Source organism: Amphibalanus amphitrite, unplaced genomic scaffold (assembly GCF_019059575.1).
Source record: "Amphibalanus amphitrite isolate SeventyFive unplaced genomic scaffold, NRLGWU_Aamphi_draft 001968F_arrow, whole genome shotgun sequence".
Taxonomy (NCBI): Eukaryota; Metazoa; Arthropoda; class Thecostraca; order Balanomorpha; family Balanidae; genus Amphibalanus; species Amphibalanus amphitrite.
The window spans coordinates 16,927-32,064 of NW_024883461.1; the positions used below are offsets into that span (position 1 = coordinate 16,927).

At 52.4% G+C, this 15,138-nt stretch overlaps 1 protein-coding gene across 1 annotated transcript; it reads right to left on the minus strand.

The window, feature by feature from the left end:
* Nucleotides 1-1,993: 1,993 nt before the first annotated feature.
* Nucleotides 1,994-5,923, minus strand: LOC122375957 (uncharacterized protein K02A2.6-like). The gene has a single exon (XM_043355574.1). It carries the CDS (start codon nt 5,921-5,923, stop codon nt 1,994-1,996), a length of 3,930 nt encoding a protein of 1,309 aa, XP_043211509.1.
* Between the last annotated feature and the right edge of the window lie 9,215 nt (nt 5,924-15,138).

Sequence of the window (15,138 nt, forward strand, 5' to 3'; positions counted from 1 at the left end):
TATCAAGGGCCATCAACAACGGATTGCATCCTCAATAAAAGCCTCCTATAACATGACATTCACAGCCAGAGCCATTCGAGTCGAATGACAGACAAACTTGTCTGCCCAACTGTCTAACATAGTTCGAAAGACCACCAAACTCCGGAACCGACTTGTTAGATAGCATCAGAGTATGCTTAACGATGCATAACTATGCATATCCCTGGGTCGTAAAACAGAGACTACCCAAAGCAGCGCCCGGCCTCTGTCCAATCTTCGCTAGCGAGCTATAAAGATCACGTGTATCGCAGACGTCCGCCAAACCTGAGCTTAATATGCAACAAACTTGGATCGCTTTTTGATACCGGTGATCTTCAGTGTAGGGAGCCGCCAATTTGGAGGATTTACGGGGGCCCGATCGCCGCCAAAACACCGCGCCTACTGCCAAAACAGTGCCAACATCTATTGATCGACCTGAGGAAGGAGGAAAGAGGCCGGTCGTGGGAGAGGGAAGCGGGGAGCATATCTCCTCCTCTCGCATTGGGACCTCTGCCAGAGGACACTGCCAAAGGGCTGGCAGTGGGGGCGCAGAGGACCGGCTCGGATCGACCCAGACCAGGGCGCTACTGGTGGAACGACCCGCCGAGCGTGTCTGCGTAAAATCAACAGAATTAGGAGGTATCGACCCACAGCCGAGTGCGTCATCAGATTCTCCTCTGATTTGCAAAATACTAGCTCAGCATAGTCGTGTAGAGGCCTATATAGATGTTAAACGATGCAATTATAGCAAAAATAAAAAAGACATTAGCTTATCAAGCTGAACGAAGTAAAAATGGATATGATGATAAGCATTACAAAAAGTGCAAAAGGCTTGTGGTCAATCCCCGTTTTAACTGAGATGCTGATTGGATTCCTATCAATGGGACATCTAACAAGTGGTGTATCACGAGGAACGGGAACACCCTAACCGGCAGGCAAAGAAGACATTCACAACATTTTACCGTGATTTTATCAACAGAAAGCAACATTAAGAAAATAAAATAACGCGCTGAATATCACTTATATCCATGAGGAATTCAATAACATTTACCATAGTTGAGACTGCCACATAACAATGTACTTTCCTAGTAAATGCAGTAAAACAGTACCACCAAACTTCCTTACCAAACACCACCCCTCTCTCTCCTGCTCTCGCTCCGTCTCACTCTGCCCGCCGTTCCCCCGTTCGGGCAGCATTGTGCTGCTGATTGGCCACTAACGAAAGGCCGTCAGCGGTGATTACCTGTCTCAGACCCCGGCCCTCGCCCGAGGCTCTGAGAGCCACCACCCCTGCCCGTCCGCCGAGCCGATGCTATCTATGGAAATCGGCCGGCACGCCTGATTGAACGCCGAGTTACGCTGGCAAGCGGTGCCGGATTTGTTGCAATGTATGCAAATGGTGTCATGTCATCAGAATAAATGAAGATGAAAGGCCCGATCGGGCCGGGTGACGCGACGGGGGCGACACTGGCGTCGCACCACGAGAGAAGGGCACTCCTGCGTGGGGGAGCAGGAGGAGTGGAGACACCCAGTGATCGCTCGTTTTGGTGGACTGGTGTGTGCTTTCATGAGCCGATTACTTGGATCTATGCACTGCCGAGAGGAATTTAGTGTTGTTGAAAGGTGCAAACTTAAAAAGGTGGATAGCGATTGTAGAGTTCACAAGCCGGCTGAGCTGTGGAGGTGTATTGCGCTATCACTGACCAAAACCAGACTGCCCTCTCTCTCCGATCCAGCACACACATCGCCTCGCTACATATCGACCGACCTATCACACACTGACACATAACTCGGGTGGTGTGGCCTGATCACGCCACCCAGCCACCGACCAATGACAGGTGCCCACATCGTACCAGGGTGGGGTGACCCAGCACCCGGTCACATCGAGCCGGTACGAACCGGTACGGGGCGGCCCGGCAGGCGAGGCCCAAACCAGAACATCTCCCTCCCCCTGAAGAACTTCTTGCAAGAAGTTCTAGTCGCTGTAGCCGAGCCTGTCCGGACGATGTCGTTGACGTGAGCTGCGCCTCAGCTTTGCAGGGGGCAGCTGGAACCGGACCCGACGTTCAGGAACGTCAGATGGGTCAGTGTCCGTAGATTCAGGTGACGACTTGTCCGTTGCAGACGGCCTGTCTGCAGAGCGGAGGAAACGCCTGTTCCTCCATAGTACTCTTCCGCTGGGGAGCTTGACGTGGTAGTCTCGCTTGTAGCCCACGCCGATGATGACACCAACTTTATCCCATCGCTTGCTGATGGGATCCTGAAGTCGGACATCGGCTCCGATCTTGAGGGGTGGAAGGCTGCGAGCCGAGGAGTTGTAGTGCTGCTCGCGTTGAAGACGATCCCGCGCAGCCCTGGCATCGCAGTCGTCGGCGCGCAGTTGCCATTCCGGGGCGAACGCACTGCGATGAGCTGGAACCCAGGAGCGGATTGGATGGCCAAAGACGATCTGTGCTGGAGAGCGGCCACTGGCGCCAGGGGTGTTCCGCAGCTCCAACAGTCCCTGATGCAGCCGCTCATCGTCGACGGAGCCGTTGGACGTCGTTTTGGCGATGAGGTGCTTGATGGTCTTCACCGCAGCTTCAGCATGCCCGTTAGACTGGGCGTAGTATGGCGTGGAGAAGACGTGGACCACGCCCCACCGCTTGAGGAAGGCGGCGATTTCCCTGCTCTTGAATTGAGGGCCACCGTCTGTGCGAAGCCGTACTGGTACGCCGAGTGTGACGAACACCTCTCGCAGAGCTTGGATGACCTGCCGACTGGTTGTGTCTCCTCGTGGGAACTGGAAGATCACTGGCCAGTTGGAGAGTCTGTCCACACAGACCAGGAAGTCTCTTCCAGAGAGTGTGAAGATGTCGGACGACAGATCCTCGAAGATTCTTGATGGTGGTGGTTCCAGCACTATCGGTTCCGGTGGTAGACTCGGTCGGCGCTCCTGGCAGGCGTCGCACGCTCCAACCGTGTTGGTGATGTCGCTGTTGATGCCTGGCCACCAAACGGTTTGACGAGCTCTGCGTTTGGTTCTATCGACGCCTTGGTGGGAAGCGTGAAGAGCCTCCAGGGTGGCCTTCCGTGAAGCCGCAGGGATGACGATGCGACATCCCTTGAGGATAAGGCCACTGTGTGTGGATAACTCATGACGGACACTCCAGAAAGGACGGAGAGGCTGAGGAAGCTGCTCCTTGGAGACAGGGAAGCCATCCGTGACAGCGCGCAGAAGGAGTTGGTACTCGCTGTCAGAACCGGCGACCTCAGTGAGCTTCTCCAGACGCGGGTCAGGCAGGTGAGTTTCACCTTGCAGAACAGTGATCTCTTGAATGGTGCTGACTGACACCCGGCGGACATGACATTCCACCTCCTGGACCAGTTGATCGTCGTCAGCGGTGGGCTCATCGACAGGAGCACGAGAGAGCGCGTCTGGGATGACGTGCTCCTTCCCACGGATCCACTTGGCGGTGAAGTTGAAGAGCGACGTCTTCTCCTTCAGTCTCTGTAGGCGGGAGTTCTCAATGGTGTCGAGAGTGAAATCGTTCAGTATCGGCAGGAGTGGCCGATGATCCACGAGGACTTCGAAGTGTGGGAGGCCGCGTAAGAAGATGCGACACTTCTTCAGCGCCCAGACGATCGCCAGCAGCTCCAGCTCCACCATGGCGTATCGGGTTTCCGTGTCCGAAAGGAAACGAGATCCGCATTGCACCAGACGCCAGTGGTTACCGTGGCGCTGAAGCAGGGCGTACCCGAGGCCTTTCCGTCTTGCCGCATCTGTCTGCAGCATCGTAGGCAGAGATGGGTCGAAGTGCGCCAGCACAGGTGGCGCTGCCAGAGCCGCTTTCATCGCGTCGAATGCGGCCTGATGGTCTGGAGTCCAGATGAAACTGTTGCTTGGCTTCAGTAGACCACGCAGAGGCTCGGCTGTCGAGGAGATCTCTTTGGAGAAGTCTCCGAGCTGCTGGACGAGGCCCATGAAGGATCGCAGCTCCGTGATGTTGGTAGGCGGCGGGAACTCAGTGATGGCAGAGACCTTGCCTGGCTGGACTTGCTTCCCAGCAAGTGACAGCGTGAAGCCGCAGAAAGACACCTCTTCCACGGCGCAGAAGAACTTCTTCTCATTGAGGGTGATGCTGTTCTCCCGACAGCGGTCGAGAAGAGCTCGGAGATGACGCTCGTGCTCTTCCAGGGTTTTGCTATACACCAGGATGTCGTCGACGACTTTAACGAAGTTGTCGAGTCCCTGAAGAGCGATGTCACCCCGTCGGCAATACTCATCACCAGTCGAGATCAGGCCCATCGGAGCTCTGAGAAACTTGTAGCGGCCCCAGGGAGTTATGAAGGTCGTCAGATGTTGGCTCTCAGGATGCAGAGGCAGCTGCCAGTATCCAGACTTCGCGTCCAGTGTTGAGAAGAACCTCGCATCCGAGGGTACCTGTGAGATGGCTTCACGAGGCGTGATGAGGGGATGTAGTGGCCGCTTGACAAACTTGTTCAGCTTGGTGAGGTCTATGCAGATGCGTACACCAGTGTCCTTGGCAACCAGCACGAGAGGATGACACCAATCTGTAGGTTCTGCGCCGAGTGGTGCGATGATGCCTTGCAGAACCATCTGGTCCAGCTGCGTTTTGACCTCGTCCCTCCAGGCGAAGGGAACCTGCCGAGCCGTGCGGACCGCAAACGGCGTGACTTCCTCAGTGACGTGGATGACCATGGATTCACCGGACATCGGTTGGAGTGAGTTCTTGCCGTCCGCCGTGAAGACATCACGGTATTCCTTGACAAGCTCTTGTCGCAACTTGCCATGCTGCCGAGCAGCAGACTTCGGATCCGTTGGCGACGTCCTCCCTTCTCCATCTGAACCGGTCGTGACGATGCTGTCAATAGCAGGTCGCTGACTTCCAGGCTGGGGGTAGTGGTCTGGTAGGATGGCCAGAGACTTGGCGGTGTACCAGGCCAACAGCATGCCGCGAGATTCCGTGAAGACGTACACAGTGTCTCGGATCAGCCTGTCTTGAAGGCTGATGAAGACCTCGAAGGTGCCAGTGCAGCGCATGGGTTGCAGATTGGCAGCGGAGATCTGGATACTCGGCGGTGGCGACAGATCTTCCTGCCGCACACCGAGCTGGCGCGCCAGCTCAGCACTCATCACAGAGATCTCTGCGCCTGAGTCAGGCGTGGCATCGACAGTACCAAGGAGGGTGCCGTCAGCACGCTGAAGCTGAACAGCAATCTTCGGTGCCTGCTGAGTCTTGTGCAGACTGCCGACCACGACTTGTGGAATGGAGACTTGGTTCGAGTGCCGGTTTCTGCTCCGAGATCGCTGTGCCTCTGGTGGCTGGCGAGCCTGTTGCCGTTTGCGGCATACCGCCGCCAGATGGCCCTTGGTGCCGCAGGAGTAGCAGGTGAGATTTGCAGCAGGACATGACCTCCTGGGATGGCCAGTGCCGCCGCAGCCCTCACATGGCCGTTCTCGTGATGGGCTCCGCTGATTCAGGCGTGATGACACCCGGGAGACACTCTGATGGCCTTGAGTGATGTCCTGCAGAAGCTGGTTGTTGGCGTGAGAGGCCTCCTCCGATCGACAGATGTCGATTGCGCACAGCAGCGACGGGAATGGCCGGAGTGACAGCAGCTTTCGACGTGTATCCTTGTCGCGTATCCCGGACATGATGCGCGTTGTGATGCGGTCGTCCATGCAGGAGGAGCACAGCTCGGCGTCGGCTGCTAGCTCCTTGATCGCGATCAGGAACGAGTCGAATGACTCTCCCTCTTCTTGGTGTCGTTCTTCAAACTTTACCCGGTCGATGGCGACGTTGTGCTGAAGCCGCAGATACTGCTCGATCTTGTCCAGCGATGAGCTCACGTTGTCCGAGTGCGGGCAGATCCCGACGGCGTGCAGACTGGCGGCGCGCATGTCTTCAGTGAAGCACGCTCGCAGGTAGGCGAGCTGGTCCTCTTGACTAAGAGTAAAGATGCTCCCCAAGCGGTAGTAGTCATTCCAGGATGACCTCCAGAGGCGAAACTCACGGAGAGTGGCAGACGACGACAGCTTCACTGGAGGAGATACCGGTGGCCGCCTGGCCCCGCTGTCTGTATGAAGCGGCGCAGAAGCTGAAGCAGGAGCTAGAGATGCTACAGCACCGGTTGCAGTAGACGATCGTGTCGTTGCCAGCTCTCCAGCCGCCTGTGGTGAAGTAACAGGATTCGCCGATTCCACAGCGCCGTCCGTTGTCGGTCCAGCGAGAGCCGCAGGATCTACCGCTGCAGCTATTGGCTTCTTGTCAGGTGCCGTTGTTGCCGTCAGACGGTGTTCTTGTAGTTCCTTGCGGAGAAGCTCGATGTCTTGCTGATGTTGTTCGTGCTGTTGTTGAAGCTGCTATTGTAGCTGCTGCTGGAGCTGAGCCAGCCACGGTGGTGCCGAACTGCTGTCTTGGTCGTCGGAGCCGTCCATCTTGCACTTAGAGCGTAAGTTGTACGGCATGCGTCGCCGGCCAGCTGGATAGGCACCGGTGGCGACACCTCAGCTTACTTGCAGCAGGTCCGTAGATGTCGGCTGCGCCATGTAGAGTTCACAAGCCGGCTGAGCTGTGGAGGTGTATTGCGCTATCACTGACCAAAACCAGACTGCCCTCTCTCTCCGATCCAGCACACACATCGCCTCGCTACATATCGACCGACCTATCACACACTGACACATAACTCGGGTGGTGTGGCCTGATCACGCCACCCAGCCACCGACCAATGACAGGCGCCCACATCGTACCAGGGTGGGGTGACCCAGCACCCGGTCACATCGAGCCGGTACGAACCGGTACGGGGCGGCCCGGCAGGCGAGGCCCAAACCAGAACAGCGATGTTGATGTGATGTCATAGGCTGATAACAGTTTTATGCAATTGAAGTTATAATAACATTCAGCTATCCCCAGTGCGCAACTGTAAAACGTTGAGCTGTGCTGCCGGAATAAGAAGTTAGTAGGAATTTTAATGGCTATTCCAATCAGAAGCATATCAGAATATCTAACCAGCTACAGGCCTCATTTCCAAGACTACACTCAAATGTCATTTGGAAAACGAGTTGCATGCATGCATAATTGCATAGTTGCTTTACTTTCTGCCTTCTGGCCTCTCATCGAATCACAGGAGGATTTTTACTCCCTTGAGGTTTTTGACATTCAGCAACAAGTCATCTTTGCTGATAATGTCGTGCTGATGGCTCGACATTTGTTGTCACCCTGAATATTGCACACGATAGGCTCTGTCTCGCTGATATTTTTGCATTTACGATACTTGTACGGCCAGTATTACAGTGCAAGATCTTGAATATGTAAGAAATTGAATGGTGTTCAGATGTTTTCAATCGTTCCCTGCTTTAACATTTACTTCCAGAACACAGACATTATCGATCAGTGGTTGCATTATAGCGAGTCAGATTTCTTAATGTTTTGTGTATAATTAACCTGGCACATCCAATTAATGCATTATTGATGATGATCATATCCCCAATTAACATGGTAACGCGACCGAGGGGCTAACCAGCTTAGGCGACAAATAAATCAGGCGCATACCATATAGCCCCAGCCATAGCGCGGCACGACATTTGGCCATTTTTGAGGGCGTGTCAACTCCAGAAATAAATATCCCGATAGTGACATTCATTTGTCAAAAGGAAGCCGCTGGCATAAAGCGCCTCCGAATTAATGGCACTCGGCGTTGGGCCCGTCGTGGCGTTTAGAATGCTAATGGGTGCTGCGCAGGCCCGGATGCGCGCAGTGGCTGGACATCAATCGAAATTGCATGCAGCACAGCATTTCACCCGGGTCCAGTGTATAAAGCTCGGAATTCGGAACTGAGCCGCGGGCTAATTGCACTTGCACCCGGCCGGCGGTGGTCGGCAGTGAAGGGCGGTGCAGTGCGGGCGGGCTGGGTGCGCTCACACCCTGCAGCGCGGCGGTCCGCAGGCCCACCCCGGCCTATACCGACACGCGCTGCTGGAGTCAGACCACATTCCGCGTGCCGAAAACGAGCTCGCGGCCGGCTGTCGCAGTGGAGGCGGCCGCCGGCCACCCAATGACCTGTTGTTAGCGCCCGCTCAGTCACGCTTTGGCCCTCCCCTCGGCACGCGGCGGCCGCGGTCGCGACCCCTGCTCCTCCCCTCAGCACGCCCTGGGTCCCAGTGGGCCCACCTCACCGTCACCCGCCCCCTCACCCCCTCCCCCTCCACCTGGGACACCTCATGGCCGCCAGCCGCGCCCAACTGCCGCCCATCAAATGCTCGCGCGCGGATAGCGCTCGCTGGTAGCAGCGGTGTCCAGAGCATTGGCAATTAGGGATGATTAAAGGTGACTTAATGGCCACCGAGTGGGGCCTCATCGGCGCGCACGCAGCGTGTCGCAACGGAGACCAAAGGAGCGACAACGCCTCTGGGATTAATCATGTAAACAGAAGACGAGAGTCGAGAGGCGAGCAGAAGGGGCCGAGAAGTGCAGATAAACCAGTAAGGAGAAGAGAGGGGAGCCAAAATAAATCGAGTCAAACTCGTCAGCGAGCCAGACAGTGTGTAGTCAAGCTCGAAGCAAAATCTGTTTGCTGTTTGCTCCACAAAATCTGTAACGACATCAAAATCTCCGCCGCCGCCGCCGCGCCCGTTGCCGTCACCGCTGCTTGCTCTGCCTCCGTCGCCGGCGGCGCCGACTTGTTGCTGCTGGTGGCCGAGTCGGTCGCACCTGCCCGTTCACACTGCCGGAAAGGCTGTGTGAGATGCCACTGACGGCGGCTGTCTGCACCATCCCGGGCTGAGGCACTGTCGGCAGTGTATTCTCCTCTCTGCCGGCTCAGATTGGTGGGATCGCGGTGGGAGCGAGCGGCTGTGATGGCTGACGGTGAGGTGGGAGGGTCGGCGGGCCCGCGGTGGGACGGCCGGCGACTCTGCCAGCTCTGTTTACGGCTCGCCTAACTGGTCTGCAGGGATGGAGATGGCGGCACGCACGCACGGCCCCCGGAACACCGCTGACCCGACCCACCGAATGAGGCCACATTTCTGCTTTACGAGGCGCCTAATGAGCCATAGATTCACCTGGAATTAGGCGACCGGGCCATCCAAATGGAGCCTGCTTATGAGCCGGCCGACTGGCCAAATGCTCTGTTCACTGTGGCGCGGCCGCGGGGGAGCAGCCATTTGGTGATCAGGTCGACCGGCCATGTCAACAGCGGACAATACCCAGACTATAGAGTATGGACGCCAGCCAACCACGTAAAAAGGCTTCCAATGGATCGTCATTGCCGTTTGTAGTTACAGCTAAATTACCTGGGTTCAAGCCGATTTATTTATAACGATCCACATGCATCCACATTTTTGTGATAAGCTGAGCCTGACACATATGTACGGAACTCGATATCACTTGCGCTTTGAGCTAGGAACGCAGCAATTTCTCACTCAATTTCGCATGATTAAATGCACCCAATAAATATTTTTCCACAAATATTCTAGAATATAATTATATGACGAAACGTTCATTATTCGTTTGGATTATCACCGCAATAAAGGTTTGGCATAAAAATGAAATCACGAAGAAAGGTACCTTGAACCATATTCGTCAATTTCCATAGTATGTAGGGGAGAGTGGGATAATTTGGCCGGTGGTGTAAATTGGCCGCCCCCACCCGTACGATGTCTAATAAAAGTGAGTGAAATAACTCTAGTCTCTATTCATTTGTCATGGGTAGAAATAACTGGAGGACAAATGTCAAAACTTTGCCCCTCGTAGTTTTATTCAAAATTAATAAAACGTTAATTTCTTTAGAAAATGGTAACTTTTACTTCTGTTTACAAAGTTGTATAACATGTAGTATTTGGGCTAAAAACGAATTCAGACATTATAGCGCCATTCTTAGGGGTGTTCAGTGGTTCCAAGAGCAATTTTATCTAATTCCGTAAAGCCGTGATGACCTTATAGACAAAAATTTTCAGAATGGCAATATGGGGTAATTTGGCCGGGACTAGCGGGGCAACTTGGCCGGTGCGCTCATGGTCACTATGCTGGGACGGCCGAGTTTTCATGGTCAATTGTACCATAAATGACATGATTCATGACCAACTTTGACTACTTTGATGCCTTACTTCCGATTGGCCAACTGTAAGAGCATGTGACGTCATCAAAGGCTACCAAACGTTTTTTGCCAATAAATCGTTACATAAAAATGGTACAGCCGCACAATATGGTCTCATTCTGTTCAGCTCGCCAAGGCGCATCGAATGATATGCATGATGACCTTGTACTCACGTGACCTTGAGGTCAAGCGACCTGATGCAACGTGACCTGAGTTCAACCTTTGACCTTCACTTCTCAAGGTCAACACATATATCTTTCGATGCGGACTGACGAGAGAATTACGATGGTACCCGAAGTTTTGGCCTAGCTTGATTACTTCAAAAGTTATTCGTAAAAAACTGTGATCGCATCTAGAGCCGCTAATTTGGCTATTTTGACCCCTGTGACCCCTGAGTCAACCTCCAAAATGCGGCAAATGCGTCATAGGTCACACGTCATTGCTGAATCTGAAGCTGACTGGCAATATAACAGAAAATCCCGACCGCAAACTAACACCGGCCAAATTGCCCCACACCCCCGGCCAAATAACCCTGCTAGTGGGGCAATTTGGCCGCCTTGCAGACCTTTGTAATACGTCACAATTTCAATATAAGTAATTACTCTATCATTTCAAGTTCACTGTCCAGTAAAGTAAAATGAATGCGACACGACACGTGTCAGCGTTGAGAAAATGCAGAAATGTGTCGTCAATTTTAAGTTATATCGTTTTCTAAAAAAAAAGCGGCCAAATTACCCCACTCTCCCTACTCATTCTCCAACACAAAACAATTATTGTTTTAGGCTTTGGAATTGGTATATCAACTATTGGTGGCACTACGTTTAGTTGATTTCTAATGTCATATAGCACCAAAACAAGTCACAATGGAGTCATCAATATTATGCAAGTCAGTAGCAATGCAAGCTAATAAGCAATCACTTCCCTTACATACTAATTGGACATTCATGCAAGTCACTCAAAGTTCAGCTATAAATCGCTGTAATTGAAAAATTGCATGTGTCATGCAAATCATATAAGCAAATTGCGATCAGCCTTTGGACTATCATGATTTATATGGTTGTTTTCAACCTGCCTGGGCAAAGGCATGTTTCTTACCAGCATTCATTCAACAATAATGACTGCCGAAGTTCCATAAACATGACACTAATTCATCGAATGGTGCGGAGCATGCCAAGGCGCTCTATCAATTGTATCGTTCTCAATGAAGGCCTTCACATGCCGCGCACTGCGATACTAATATGTCTGTGCACCATCGCATCCATACACATACCATCTTTGTGCATTGAGCGTGGTTATGTATGCGACATGATGCAGAAAGCTGATGAAGCACTTGAATACATGCAAGTGAATGTTGGATGCACGGAATGTACTAGTGTTGTTATTTTTGAGACATCGAGGTAGATACTAAATGTGAGATGATATTGTGAGCATATGAACGTTTCGAGGAGACGTTTTAAACGTCACACCACTCTTCTAGCATGATGACTGTAGTAACCATTGCACAGTGAAATGCTTTTGCACACTCATTTCTGTTTCTAGGTGGTTCACCCTCTATTTCAGCTTAACCTGTTAACTGTGACGACAGTCAAACATTCAGCAACAGACAGATACTTCCACCAGGAACCTATCACCACGGAATACGACGAGCAGAACCATCTGTCATCGTGTCACTGCGGCTATACCATCCGCGCTGCCGTACCATGCACATCGCACCGCTCGTGTGGTGGCCGTCCGACCCTCTGGGAGACAATCTCACAGCAAGCACCGCACCGTTTCATCAAAACGTGCAAATGGACGACCTTCCGGCGGTCATAAGGCGGGCCCATAGCGCGCACTGGGAGCGGCGCTCATACCGGATGCTGGGCAAGTGCCTGTCAGCGGACGGCTCAATTTCCTCGGGCCGGTCGTGCCTCTCGTGGGGCCGTCCGTGTCACCGGCACGAGCCGTGTCTGTCGCTGCTGCCGGCTGACACGGCTCGCTGCCACAGGAAGGGATGAAATAGGAGCACGGCTGTGAAATGGTGGCGGCGCAGCGGCAGACTGAGATTGATCCGACAAACGGTGTCGGTGGGGAGGGAGTATTGTGTGTGTGTGTGTGTGGGGGGGGGGGAGAGGTGAAGGAAGGCCGGTCATGACACCGGGCGGGGTAGGGGAGTGATTGGAAGGAAGGCAACTGAAAGAAGAAACAATAGCATGCAGATGAGAATTGATTGGGCAGAGCGAGGGAGCGAACGAGAGAGTGTGTGAGAAGATAAGGGAAGAGGGGATGAGAGGGATAGAGAGAGAGAGAGAGAGAGAGAGAGAGAGAGAGAGAGAGAGAGAGAGAGAGAGAGAGAGAGAGAGAGAGAGAGAGAGAGAGAGAGAGAGAGAGTTATAAAGAAAAAGAGAGTTAGTGATAGAAAGCGCTTCTTGGCTCGATAGGTATGGTAATACCAAGACACACAAAGCGATTTTTATCACAAGCTAAACGCATGATACCAAAGACTCGTGCCACCACCGTCGAATGCCCTCACCACCCTGACCCTGGACTTCCTGAATCTTTCCCTCACTTTCTACATTTTGTAATTTGTTTTCTCTTTCCCTCTCTGCTTGTCTCCCCTCTTCTCTCTCACTCTCTCTCCATCTCTCTCTCTTTCTCTGTCTCTCTCTCTCTCTCTCTCTCTCTCTCTCTCTCTCTCTCTCTCTCTCTCTCTCTCTCTCTCTCTCTCTCTCTCTCTCTCTCTCCACGGGCTGTTTCCAGTGACCGTCAGTCCACATCGCGCCGCCCAACGCACTGTTACAGATCGATCGTTTCGATAGTTTTGAATAGTGTTGGGTGCGCGCAAATGGACAGCATTGTTGGTAGGCGGCATTGTTGCCGGCAGGGGAGACAGGTGCAAGTGAAAGCTGCCCGAGCTGCGCCCTCGAGCCAGTGGCGTGTCCAGCTCGGACAGAGTGGAGGTGGGCGAAGTGTGACGGCATTCTCGTAATCCCTTACAGTGCTCGTAATTGATCAAATTTCCCATCCGTCCGAGGTTCTTTCCGAAATGAAATCCAGTTACGTTGAGGGGTTCCTGAAGCGTTCATTCTGTTCATCCAAATGATTCCATCTGTTGTGTTGGTGGGTATGACGGTAGTCTGTGCTGGCCCACCTGTGTACGCTCGTGGTGACGCCGGGGGCGGTGGACAGGCCCACGGGCGGGACCGCCAGGCCGCTGCCGGTCGACGCCGCACAAAGGTGGCTGTCCAGCAAACAGGTGGGCCCACCGACAGCTGACAAATGATTTATTCACCGGCATATCGTGGCCGCCCTGTGCGCGGCCGTCAGCCAGGAATGGCCGCTCCACTGTGCTACACAATTTGTGAACAGGCTGGCTTTCACAACGTTGCTGACGAGCTTGAAGTTCATGTTGCGCCTAGCTATTTTTGGACGCTGTTTCTATGGAGCGTTAGTGAGAAGCCGTCGCTAATCATGGCGAAAATGTGCCAATTCGTACTCGTATCGTCAGCGGTGACTTACTTGTATCATGTTGTTACAACCGCGCGTCGAATTTTATAATATGTATACGATAGCTTCATAAATGTGCCGTACCAAGCAGTGCCATGCCCGCAGGGTACATGGGATCACCGAATAGCAAGCGATCGGCCTTTCTCCACGCCTAACGTCAACACAAAGCCGACTTCTTGCGCCGTGCCGGAGGGTGTTTCGGCGGCAATTAGTCCGTGTCATCCCTGCGTGACAGGACGGCGCTGAGCGTTTTCTGCGCGGAATTAGAGCGGCTGCGGCGACGCATGGCGCAGGTGCGGCGGTGGCGCGGCTTCGTTTGATCGATGTGGCGCACCAGTCGGCATGCGGTGATATTACAGCATCTGTCAACACGGGCGCGGTGGTCTAGAGACTGATTCCTTCGCCGTCCGACCGGCCACCGGGTCTGGATCACTATGGGCTTCCTGGACAGCGATAGAAGAAAACGTGAAGTAAATTAGTTATGACCAAATAACGGGATGGATTTTTGTAAGTTATGACATCTAATGAAGAAATATCGATTAGATACAAATCTGAAAGGTCTTTTTTAAAATATCGATTTAATGGAATTTAATATTTCAAATAGTGCGAGTGGTTTTGGTGTAAAGGAGTAATCTTGCGAATTCAGGCATCCAAGGAATAAATGTCGCTGGGAAAATGATGGCCCAATTTGCATTTCAAATGCATAATAGCATTATAACATCCCGTTGTGCAAAATACAGTCACCACAGTTAGTTACCGCAAATGGGAAAACACGTCATTTCGTACTATTTTCGCCGAGTTATACATAACATTCAACTTTGAACCCACAATTATTATCCATTAAAGTTGTGAACTTCTGAAATAATTTATGCATGCTGCGTCAGGTCGGAAAACTACGGTCGTGCGTCGTTGTTGACACTGTCCCGCGCGCTGTTTACCGACGCTGGCTCGGTCCCAGAGGAAGGTCATTCTAATTAGCTTAATCTATGCTCCAAATCTGTTTGCCGTTTTCCAAAGCGCGGGGCGCGGCACCGGCGCCTGTTGCTGTTACGTCAAATGGCCGTCAGGACGCAGCTAAATGCTAGGTACACAAATCGCTCATTTGTGAGACAAACATACACCTAGGATAACATCTGATAATGGGGATATCAATGGTGTAGATGCATAAATAGTTAATAAGTGTATAGTGTAACGTCTGTTAAAATGATTGGCTATGAAATAACCAAAGAAATTGCTATAGATTCATACTTTATTATATAGTTCATAGAACCTTACACACGAGGCAATGTGTGGAGCAAATAGTTACAAGACTTCAAACAAACACAATTTCAGTGTACGTGGCTCATATTTTTAGCCGAACAACGAAACACAACATCTATTAGTCTTCCAGGTCCTGAATAGAAGTATGTAAGCTGTGTCTGTTGTCATTATGTCTATTTATAGGCATTTTTGAGGCAATGACTCTCCCGTGTAAACATTTAAGATAGGCGGCCGCTTTCGGCGATTAAATTTATGTTTATTCATGAGCGCAACGGT

Excerpts from the sequence above, each read along its gene's own strand:
- LOC122375957 (XM_043355574.1), bottom strand. The coding sequence starts at position 5,923 with ATGCGCGCCGCCAGTCTGCACGCCGTCGGGATCTGCCCGCACTCGGAC.